The 12,538-nt window shown below is 39.3% G+C and overlaps 1 protein-coding gene across 2 annotated transcripts in view; it reads right to left on the minus strand.

Moving 5' to 3' along the window:
* LOC126249615 (UPF0587 protein v1g245604) overlaps positions 1-12,538 on the minus strand; it is a 134,186-nt gene that overhangs the window by 46,090 nt on the left and 75,558 nt on the right. For both annotated transcript variants that reach the window (XM_049951284.1, XM_049951285.1), the window contains one exon: positions 1,570-1,708. In XM_049951284.1, coding sequence (XP_049807241.1) covers positions 1,570-1,708 — 139 coding nt within the window. The remainder of the gene's footprint in view (positions 1-1,569; positions 1,709-12,538) is intronic.

A 12,538-nucleotide genomic window follows, 5' to 3' on the forward strand; every position in this document is an offset into this window, starting at 1 on the left:
TAATAAAGGGAGAACCGAAGGGGAAGTGAGCAAAAGATCTATGTCAGAGAAAGTGCCATAAGTGGCACTTAAGTGGATAGGGGAACCATAATTACGAAGGCACAGGTTTTGGTCTGCAAGAAACTGGCTTACGATTACACACCAACTACATCAGTAGACACTGAAGGAGAGAAGTCAGGGCAGCGGGTGTAGGTGTCCTGTCATGAGGGAGATAGAGACTGTAAACCATAACCGCAGAGTCTGAGTGAACCTGGACGGCAACTGCTTCCAATTCGGTACGAAGTCGACGAGTTGTGTAATTCTGTCATCAGCACTTTGAAAATCCTAGAGTTTTCTATGTCAGAGACCATGAATGTTATGATATTTGCTTTCTTTTTAATCTTACCTGTATCTCTCCATTTTCATGGAGAAAATAGATTGTGCTGGTTGAGATGCAGTGCACAATTGTTTGTCTGTTGGATTACAAAGACTAGCAGACATTTTCATTAGCAGTTATTACCATTAGTTTTGTGACAACAATTTTGTCAGAAGTACTCCTTAGAGAGTAAACTCAGAAGTATTGGTACCAGCTTCCTTTGTTTCAGTTTGTGCAAATGTATTTACCTGTACAACAGGTGTTTAAGAGCTGAAGTAAATGTCAGTGTCAAGAAAATAGGAGTTGTGACACCAGCAGACATTCTTTGCTTGAGTAAATTATTGTTTCAGACCTCAATGAGTGGTAACTTTATTTTGGATTAATAGATAACCTCAACAGTTCAGGCAGACTTTTACACAGACATTTTCCCAGTTCGTGAAGGTAGATACTGTCTTCAATCCATAATTTTTTCCAAGTCTCATGATTAGAGTCACATTGTCTTCTTCCTCTCACTGTGTCTGACTCGCAAATATACAACATATTTAACCTTCCTTCACTATTACAGATTTCCACTAAAATTATGAGTCTTGGATTATTAACCAACAAAATTAATCAAGAAGGAAAGTTAGAGTGTAACATCTCAATTGCACTGGCATTATAAGAAACCAAAGTGAGAGGGGGGGTCTGCAGTTGTCTTTTTTTTTTCCTCCTGCAATTGTTATTCATCTCTTCAGCAACTCCATAACTGATTTTAATCTAAAAGTACAAGGGACACACATGGAGACAGTAATAAATGTACTTGTAATATTACTAGACAGAACCGGCAGCCATTACTTACCTTCAGAGGTAAAATATCAGTACTGCCAATAGGCACTATAAAAACACACCACACTATCTTAGCTTTTGGAACTTATAGTTTCATTCTCAGGGAGGAGAGAATAATTGTTTGGTGAAGGTTAAGACAAAAATGCAGGTCCCATAGGCTCAGAAAGTCTGAGTGACATGCCGTTCCTGTCTCATCTTCCCCAACCTATCTCACTCTCCTCTACCCAAGAATGAAACCATTAGTTTCGAAAGCTAGGATAGTTTTGTGGATTTGTGTATGTGCTTAATAACAGTACTACATATTTAACAATAATCCAAAGCTTGTAGAGTCACTACGACACTGAACACTGTTCTTATGGCTATCTTAGAAACAGAATACTCTCACTTACTGATACTATTCTCCATCTTGCAAAATTTACACTTGGACGAGTAGTGAACATAGCCTCTTCCAACACGTAGTGGTTTGGTTACACTTTTACATAATGTCTGCCAGTTGTCGTACACTTCTTTACAATTAGCACACTTCACCTGAAATACACAATTAGAAGTTACTACTGTAAGAAGAGTGGTTCATCCACTTAGAAAATTATTTTAAAAATTACTATGTAGTATTATAACTCTACCAATAACAAGAATGGTTTCCTAGTTGAGGGAGCATAACTCTGTGCTTATGTTGTCCTGTTTAATAATTTATGTAACAAATTGTGTCCAAAGTAAGAAAACAGTAAAATGAAGTTTCATATGTTAACAGACACAGCACCCATGTATAAAACAAATAGATATTAAATCACCAATTTATTTATTTGTGACTACCTTCATTAGCATTGGAAATTAATAATGGCAATATAAACAAAGTTCTTCATATGTCTTACAGCAGAAAGAATGCCATTTAAAATTGTGTCAGTTCCACTTACATAATACACACAAAATCCAGACTTGTTAACATAACACAATGTTGTCCACAGAAGGTACTGTATAGGTATTACCGGCACAAATTGTAGTTGACCACAGAATATGATCCACATGATGTACAGAAATGAAGCTTTGTCAGACAAGAGGTATTCTTGTATTCTTAATCCCTCATACATTCTTGTTTCCAATTAAAAAGTCTAACATCTTGTTAAGTCATAAAATATTAAGTAATACAATGACAGCGTGAGTTAAAAAAAGTTAGTTATGTAGATACTTGGAAACTATCATATTTTACGGACTATAAGATGCACCTTTTTCCTTCGAAAAATTGCCTTCAAAATTCAGGTGCATCTTATATTCGAAATTAAAAAAAAATGTCCAGTGTTTGATTTAAAATTCCCACCAGTCTTAAAAATGGCCATATATTCCATGCTGCAGGAAACCTATCTCTATCTGGCAACACTGGATTCAACTGGCAGCAGCAGTGCACCAATTCAACGAACACGAGTTGTGGGATTTACAAGCTTGCCAACACTGACTTCCTCCCACTCCACCACCACAAACCCAGAACACTGCCTAGCCTATGGTGCGTCACTGCAGTTTAAGGTGCCACTGAACTAGAATTAAAAGTGATTTGTCTTATGTGCTATCAGGAACAGTACAATATTTTTGTTAGTAGCTAGTTTCATAATGGAAAAAAATAAAAGGTATTCATATGATGCAGGCTATAAACTGAAAGTAATAGCATACGTAGAAGATCATGGAAACAGCAGCTGAGTGGCATTTCGGGCCCCACCAACAGAAAAAACCATTCGCAACTGACAGGCTAGAAAAGAAAATATTATCTTTTCATCGCTTTATTATTCAACATCGAAAGAAAACCAGTGTGTAACTATGCTAAACAGCGAAAATGGACGAAACTCCTCTGACATTTGATGTGCCAAGTAACAAAACTGTTGCCAATAAAGGTGCTAAAACTGTAACTATACAAACATGTGGACATAAAAAATGCACTACATTGTTGTCCTTTCATGTTGTGCTGATGGCATTAAACTCAATCCAATGATCATTTTCAACAATACCAAAACCTTCTCAAATACCACAAGGTGATGGTGTTCACATACATGAGAAGGGTTGGATGGACGAGGCTGGTATAAAATTATGGATTAACAGAGTGTGGGAGAAATGGATAGGTGCTTTATTGAAGAGTTCACTTCTTGTGCTAGATCAGTCTATTGATCATTTGAAAAAATTCCGTGAAAGAGAAACTGAGACAGGGAAATAAAGAGCTTGCTGTTATTTCAGAACAACTTACTTCACAATTGTAACCTCTTGATGTCTCAATAAATAAACCATTTAAAGTGTACATGAGAGAGGAATGGAACAAATGGATGATGCATGAAACCAAACATGAAGTCACACTGAAGGGAGCTTTAAAACGACCTACAATCAAAGAAGTGTGTCAGTGGATAAAACTGTCATGGTCTAGAGTTAGAGAAGACATTATTGTTAAATCTTACAAGAAGCACGGCACAAGTAATGCTCTCAATGTCAGTGAAGACCATCTTATATGAGGCACTGAGAGCACAAGCAGATTAACCCTCACATTTTGTGCATTTGAGGAACTGACATGATGTGCTAACAGTATACAATTATTAAGCAATGCCTGTTGATCTGTTCGTTTATCTGAAGGTTTGTCTCATTTAGCAATGTACACATTGCTGTTGCACTCAACTGCAGATAGACACTGTTGAGAGCAGGAGTGGACTATGTGTAATAGCCCATTTGTGCTCTGTGCTCTCTGTCCACTGTCACTGCACGTGACACCAGCGAATGAAGGACTTGTGTATTCAGCGTGGAACAACGTGGAACCACGTGGTAGAGCATGCCAGTTGTTCAGCATGGAAGCCCCTGCAAAAAGTCTTGATGAGCACTTGCAAGGTTAGTTGTCTTTGAGTTCCTTTCTTTTGTTTGCGGATAACGTTGTGGAATGTACACTAATGTGTTCAATATGCAAAGATATACAGAGGTGTCTCGAACGGTGACTGCTCACAAAATGCAAGTTGTTTTCCATACAAAAACACAACAAAATACAAACAATACTTTATTTATTGCTATATTGTGTACTCGAGTAACAATCACTTTTAATGTTGTGTGTTACAACAATGTTTTATCACCCGCTGAGTCGTGTTGTGCAATTGCTTCGCCTGTGGATACCAATGCCCACGTTGACCATTACTGTCATGTAGTTAATATTACATTGAGTGCTGGATATTTTTATTACAGAGATGTTTGCATCCGATAGGGTAGCACCAGGAGAAGCTTGAGTGAGCATGGCTGCAGCAACGATTTTTTCAGAGGACGTGCCAGAGACAAACGACGATGCCGTGGTATGGAGCCGAGGAAAGATGCACCTTAGAAACGAAGATAAATGGCTTCGTAATGTTGGGAAAGAATGGAGAGCACTAGGTCAAGAGTATGCCAACCGTAAGGGTAACCTTGTACCTAGAAAGGAATTGCGGACAATCAGTGAGTGTTCGTGCTGGTATGAGTGCCACAAAAACATCAACGAAGAACTGCAGGAACAAGTATTCAATGAGTTTTATAATTTAGGCAGCCATGACCTGCAGTCGGCTTTCCTGTTTACCATGATTAAAGTTGTTAATAAAGCATGGTCTTACGTAGGTCAGCAACATTCACACAGGAAGAAGACAAAATTGTATTACTTGCTCAATTCAAATGGGTGTGAAACTGGGGTGTGCAAAATATTCTTTCAGAACACTTTAGCCATATCTGCTAGAAGAATTGATAGGGTACTCAAGAATAAAAGGGGAAAAGCAACCCCTCCTTGCGATGGTAGAGGTAAAGCTGAACCCGGTAATAAAACATCTCCCCACAAAGTTGGTGTAGTAAAACATTTCACAGAAAAATTTCCCGCTTATGAAAGCCATTATGCGCACCATAAAAATAATGGTAGAAAGTATTTAGGACCAGATTTAAATTTATCAATCATGTATTCAATGTACTGTGCAGAGGAGCAAATGCCCATTTCTCATTTTATTTTCCGCAAATTTTTTTACGAAAACTGCAATTTGTCATTTCAACCACCAGTGTCCAACTCGTTATTGAACATGTGATGCTTTGCAGGTAAAAAGAAACAGCTGCCGATGATGATATGTAGAGAATGAAGTCAATTGCAGAACATGAATTCCATCAGCAAAATCTGAGTATGCACAGGCAGGTTTACAGAGTGATCCTTTGCTTAGCAAATCAGATGGTAATGTTACAGTGATAACATTTGATCTGATGAAAAATTTTCCTACACCGCTCATCTCAACTGGAGTTTGCTATTACAAACGTCAGCTGTGGACATATTGCTTTGCCATCCACAATACGCACAATGATAACGCATACATGTTTCTGTCGAATGAATCCATTGTGTCAAGAGGGCAACAAGAAATTTGTTCCTGTTTGCTGTATTTCATACGCAATTTTGTCAGAACTGAAAAACTAATTATGTACTCTGATCAGTGTGGAGACCAGAATAGAAACGTAAAAGTTGCTGTACTGTAACAATACATTGTAACCAGCTCAGAGTTCTCTGTGAAAGAAATATACCATAAATTTTCAATTAGCGAACACTCGTACCTGCCCAATGATCAGGTTCTTTGCTTGATTCTGAAATGAAAAAATTATTTTCCTAATAATTACCTTCCTGAACACTGGAATGATGTGGTAGTGAGTGATACAAAAAGGAATTCGTTCAAGGTAATCAATATGAATGCAGAATGTTTCTTTTCAACAAAACAACTCAAAAGAAACCTCACGAATCGAAAAATATCTTGTGGCAATTGTAAAGTACAATGGTTGAACACACAGTGGCTGTGGTTTGAAGCAACCAACAGATTCAAAATATGGTATAAATTCTTTAACTGCTTTATCCTAATGGACATGTGATGACAGAAGCAAAAAAGAAGGATTTGCTCAGTTTTCTTCCGTATGTACCTCCACATCATCATGATTTTACAAAAATTTAAAAGTGTCGTCAAATGCTGTACAAACATTCCCCGTGGGTGATTTTGAAATGCAACATAGTGCTTAAAATTACTAATGTAAAATGTTACATGTAATGCATACAATGTATAATAATAATAATAATAATAATAATGTATCCTATTGTCACATGCAATCTGTGATGCACTTTGTGCAATGAACAGCATGAATAATCAGCGTACTAACGGACCTGTCATTGAGAATGTTAAACTGCTCAGAGCAAAAATGGACTAAGCCACAACAAAACTTCTAATATTCTACTATACAGGGTGTTACAAAAAGGTACGGCCAAACTTTCAGGAAACATTCCTCACACACAAAGAAAGAAAATATGTTATGTGGACATGTGTCCGGAAACGCTTACTTTCTATGTTAGAGCTCATTTTACTACTTCTCTTCAAATCACATTAATCATGGAATGGAAACACACAGCAACAGAACATACCAGCATGACTTCAAACACTTTGTTACAGGAAATCTTCAAAATGTCCCCCGTTAGCGAGGATACATGCATCCACCCTCTGTCGCATGGAATCCCTGATTCGCTGATGCAGCCCTGGAGAATGGCGTATTGTATCACAGCCGTCCACAATACGAGCACCAAGAGTCTCTACATTTGGTACCAGGGTTGCGTAGACAAGAGCTTTCAAATGCCCCCATAAATGAAAGTCAAGAGGGTTGAGGTCAGGAGAGCGTGGAGGCCATAGAATTGGTCCGCCTCTACCAGTCCATCGGTCACCGAATCTGTTGTTGAGAAGCGTACGAACACTTCGATTGAAATGTGCAGGAGCTCCATCGTGCATGAACCACATGTTGTGTCGTACTTGTAAAGGCACATGTTCTAGCAGCACAGGTAGAGTATCCCGTATGAAATCATGATAACGTGCTCCATTGAGCGTAGGTGGACGAAACTAAAATGAGCTCTAACATGGAAATTAAGCGTTTCCGGACACATGTCCACATAACATCTTTTCTTTATTTGTGTGTGAGGAATGTTTCCTGAAAGTTTGGCTGTACCTTTTTGTAACACCCTGTATAATTAACATTTGCAATGTATCTATATCAGAATATTGTTCTATAAAACCACAGTTACATCATATGCATGTTAAAAGGCTGCAGTGCATCACGGAAAAACATTCTTTGTGAGTCCTTTTTGTTAGGCCTATTTCCTCCATATTGACTTCCCTGGGTTTAGTCGACTTGTGTTCTCAGTGCCTCATATATGTAGGGCACAACAATGATGACGGAGGAGGAGGAGGAGTTCAGATGATTTTAATGGTTTTTAAAGATCATTTTGCTTTTATAAACTAAGATTTTTTTATTCTACCTTTGTAGTCTTATTACAAAAATGATAAAATTGTTACCGTTTTCAAAAATTTGCTTAAAAATTCAAGTGCACCTTATAGTCTGTAAAATATGGTATGCTTTGTCTCCAGTACACTGATAACTATTTTTCTGCGTGTTTTAAGCTTCATCAAGAGTGATGTCATCCAAGGCAGGGCCTAACCCAGAACTGAAATGAAGCAAGGAATAGATTTTCTGTGACTTTTTATGCTTACTTACCCCAATCTTCGCCAGAAGGAAGCTAGTATTAATGTAGTGAAACTTTAATGGTTGTACTCGTGCCTGTCACTCCACCACTTTACCAAAGAAAAACCTCACCTTGCTGGAAAATTTGTTGTCACACATTGTAATAATTCATAAGGTTGAAGGGAGACAACTTCCTGCTGTTCAAATTGAAAACCGTATTATCAATCATATAGTAACTAAAAGGACCCCACTCAATTTCTCATAAGCCATTATACAGAGAAACTTCAATAATGACAGAACAGAAGACTTGCACCACCTGAATAGCCATGCATGTTACAGCACCTCTTCTGGGACAGGGAGGTGCAGTGGACCCAGATCAAATCTGCACAGCAGATTTACAACGAGGGACAGTGTGCTGGCCAGTATGGATCCGGTTTTAGGATCCAGTTCCTCACATCCGACTAGATGAATAATGGGCTGGTACCCAAGTCCCACCTCAGTTACATGATTTGTGTATATTTAAAATATGTCTACACACTGTCAAATAAATAACACTACAAGCAGACAGTTGAGGTACACATATTCTGTCCCAGAGAGGTGGAGGGAAAGGGGAGGAGGGTGAGTAACGAGGTGTTGACAGGAAGGGCATCCCTTACATTAAGCATGCCAAATCCAATAGTAAACCACGCTGACCCAATGTGGATACAGGACAAAGGCACAAGTAAAAGAAGATAAGACTGAAGACTCATATTTAATTCAGTGGTGGGAGCAATGTAAATTCAAAGTTTACACATCATGATGCAGGAATTTTTAGGTTTCGCCTGATGGTCAGAACTGAATGTCGGCATTGTTCCTTTAACAACAGCCAGACTACTCCCATCATCTTTGGCCTAACTAGGATGGTGTTCACCAACAACTTCAGTGTTTTGAAACTTTCCTGTCAGATTAAAACTGTGTGCCGGGCTGAGACTTGAACTCAGGACCTTCACTGTTTGAAAACTTAAACCTAACATAGTTTGCACAAAGAAACAGCATTGTGTCACAGTACATCCCACAAAATTTATATAGCAGATCACATTCCAGATCAGTCTCATTTCCTCAGGTTATTGACATTCTGCAGCTTGTGACAAATACTAATACCTATCAACAGTATCGTTTATGTCATGGATTAACATTTTGGTACAAAGATGCATGGAATTTATTATGGTGGCCTATTCCAACATACCAGCATTTACAAATACTTTACTTTAAATAAAGGTCACCGCCCTTGTTTTCATCTGTGAAATGACAACGAAAGATCACTTCTATGCCACAATCAGCTGTGTAGCAAGCTGATTTTGTTAAGATCAAATTCCCTACCATTGAACCAGAAACACACACATTACTACCAGTTTCCAATGAACACCCCCATCTGATGCCCTGTAGTGGTTCAAAACTCAGTACAGAATAATTTCAGGATCACAGTTCAAAAGCCAAAAATCCAACAACCACAGAAAATGAAATATGCCAGTTCCCACAGAAACATCATTTATTTTCACTTTAACTAGTAACAATTGCTAGTTATTTACTGGGTTATGATACCTCCAACAGATAAGACCAGCTTCTTCTAATTATCATACCACCCAACCTCTCCCCAAAACATGATATGATGATTAGCTTTCACTGTCAAAACTCTCACAATATACTAAAGAAAAGTCATTTGGCATGACAGGCTGGGAGACCCCAAAGAGCAACTTCAACCACCTGTGTTGGCAAGGTGTTTTCTACCCTTCGTACTCTTAAGCACCTTTCCTTCATGAAGTATGAGTGTTATATGTTGAAGAGCTGTCAAATAGACTACTACTCTCAAATAGCACAGAGGGGGCCACCAAGCTTAACATCCCTAACAGGATGGACGGATCACCAACATTTCGCATGCCCTCATTTCAAGAGACACAGTGGAGAGATTTAGAGTTTTATCCAGGACACTGACGTGAGGACTGGTGATTATAGACCTTGCACCACCACCCCTCCTCTCCCTTCAGCCATAAAGCAAAAGGGAAAATGGTTGACAGCGTGCAACATACCCGCATAGTCACCCATCCAAGTACTGGCCACACTCAACATTGCTAAACTTTGGTGATCTGACAGGAACCAGTTCATCCACCACAACAAGGCCATTGACACACAAGGTACTGATGTGGGGCTGACAGGAGATGTATGAATCATATTCAGTATAATATGTAACATGAGGAACTCCCAGTCGACAAGTCTGAGATTTTGATCAGTTTAGAGGGCTATCCAAAAGCGAGAAATACCCTGTATTTTAGCACTTGCATACCTCAAAAAGGCATCAGAACCCCAGCATAATGAAACTGTCTCCCATTTTCAGTTAAATCAGTGGAACCAGCAGCTGAAACTACAAATAGCTCCGTTCACACCTTGGTCCACATCAGACCCACCAATTACTAATAGTAACTGCACTTTGACAGCTGCCAAACCTTCCACACCAAAAGATGAATCCCATACAGGAATGAGACACATATCTGCAGTATATGAGTACTCCCTCTCTCAGTATTCCAAAGGCCCCACAATGGCCTTTGCACACAGGCAATACCCTCCAGTCCTAATTCACAAACAGATCTCTGCCATATCCTCCTCCCCCCGCGCACCCGCACACACACACAATCCTCACATCCATCCCAAGAACCAACCAGAAACAGCCACCCTCCTTGTCCCCCAACACCACCCTGGAGTGGAACAACTGGACCACACCCTTTGTCAGGGCTTTGATTATCTATCATTATGCCCTGAAATGAGGCACATCCTACCGATGACACTTTCAAACCCCTCCTAAAGTGGTCTTCCACTGCCCACCCAACCTCTACAACATCCTAGTCCATCCCTATGCCACTCGCTCCCCCAGTCCCCTGCCACAGGAATTATAACCCTGTGGAAGACCCAGATGCAATGCCTGCCCAGTCCACCAACCCAGCACCACCTACTCCAGTCCTATCACAGGCTTATCTTACATTGGTATGACAACCTACCAGCTATCAACTATAATGAATGGCCAGTGCCAAACTGTTGGACCAGTTGGAAACATCCCCCAGACTGTGGCAAAGCCATGTCTCCACAGTATACATTCTTCCAGGAGAGCTAGATCTGCAAGTTTCATAGGAGACCTTATGTAACATTTGGAAGGTAGGAGACGAGGTACTGACAGAAGTGAAGCTGTGAAGACGGGTCATGAGTCATGCTTGGGTAGCCCAGTTGCTAGAGCACTTGCCCGCGAACGGCAAAGGTTCCGAGTTCAAATCTTGGTCCGGCACAGTTATAATCTGCCAGGAAGTTTCATATCAGTGCACACTCCACTGCAGAGAGAAAATTTCATCCTGAACACCTTGTGAATTTAACGAGGCATGCAACACAACAATCAGAGCCACCGAGAATTCATTCTGTGTGTCAGAAGATGGGATGAAATTAATATCAGTGTTACCCACTGAGCCATGTTCAGCTGCAAGTCTGTTCTAACAATTAAATTTCAACAATTCTCATAGAAACATTCTGATAGCCTAGAGTAGGGGTTTTCAGACTGTGTGTCACATCTCCCCAGGGCATCACGACCTCAAAGTAGGGGTGTCACACGGGTTTCATAAAAATAGTAATTTTGTTTGTTTATTTCCTGAGTAAAGAAACAACATGTAACATCCTACTTATGTGGGGTAGCTTTTTCCACAGTGACAGTTGTCACCACATAATACAGATCACAAATGAATGTGCCAAAAATATATAAGTTGCAATTTCCAATCTTGGGTTGAAATTTGAGAAACTGATGATGAAGAAGCAAGCTCATTCTTCCCATTGATTTTGTTGCAAGTATAAGATGTAATAATATTAAAATGTGATCTGTCAACAGCTAATAAACAAATAACTACTCTTATTCACATTTTTCTAAACTTAAGTTTATTTACCCCCATATTTCAAGTTGGGTGTCATCTGTGAAAGGAGCCACAGGTGTTTATATTCAGGTCAAGGGAACCATGGACTGAAAAAGTTTGAAAACCACTGGCCTAGAGGAATCGTTAGTATGAAACCATCAGGAGCTAAATTAAAAACAAACTACGCCTCCTGTGATGCGCTGCATAAAAAATCTGCCCAATGTTCAGCTTGGTGAACTTCGTATTATCGTTTTGGTTTGTCTTAAGTGTACTGTAAGTTGAAAAGCAATTCATCAGACACATTTGCTTTCATCAACAAAGCATCAATGATGGTTATATAATAATAACTGCAAGTAAATCATAGTTATCACCTGTTTATTATACACTGAAAGGATGTTCTCCTTCAGGATGACATTACTACTGGCATTTTTTGTTCCTTTTTACATGCCCTAGTGACAAGTGGTGTTTCTTTAATGTTAGCAATGAACACGTTCACTGGTCTCAATTTGTTCATGGCTTTTTCAGATTGCTTTTTAGTCACTGTGCATGGTCTCTCTGCATAGTTCACTTTCCTGATTTGAAATTGTGTGTTACTTGTGGGTGATGAAATTTCTGTGGGTGTCTACATTTTGAAATTAGTGCTGTGTTGTCTTTTCACTTGTGGTGTTCTGTTTTGGGGGTACTGCTAATGAAACCATTCTTAAGAAACACTGTTTTCAACACTATAATAATCTAAAGAAATAAAAGTGTTATCTACTTGGTGTTTACAATGTAACTGCCGATAGTGCCAAAGAAAGAAGAACAGCATCTCCTAAATAAGCTTTTCTGGCAATATACTTAAGGGGGAAAAAATGACAACAGTTAATGAAGAGAAGACATCCAAATACTTCCCCCTGGGACAAGGTCATTGCACGTATGAGCTACAACTAATCTCATCTCCTAT

The sequence above is a fragment of the Schistocerca nitens genome, chromosome 3 (assembly GCF_023898315.1).
Source record: "Schistocerca nitens isolate TAMUIC-IGC-003100 chromosome 3, iqSchNite1.1, whole genome shotgun sequence".
In the NCBI taxonomy this organism is placed as follows: domain Eukaryota; kingdom Metazoa; phylum Arthropoda; class Insecta; order Orthoptera; family Acrididae; genus Schistocerca; species Schistocerca nitens.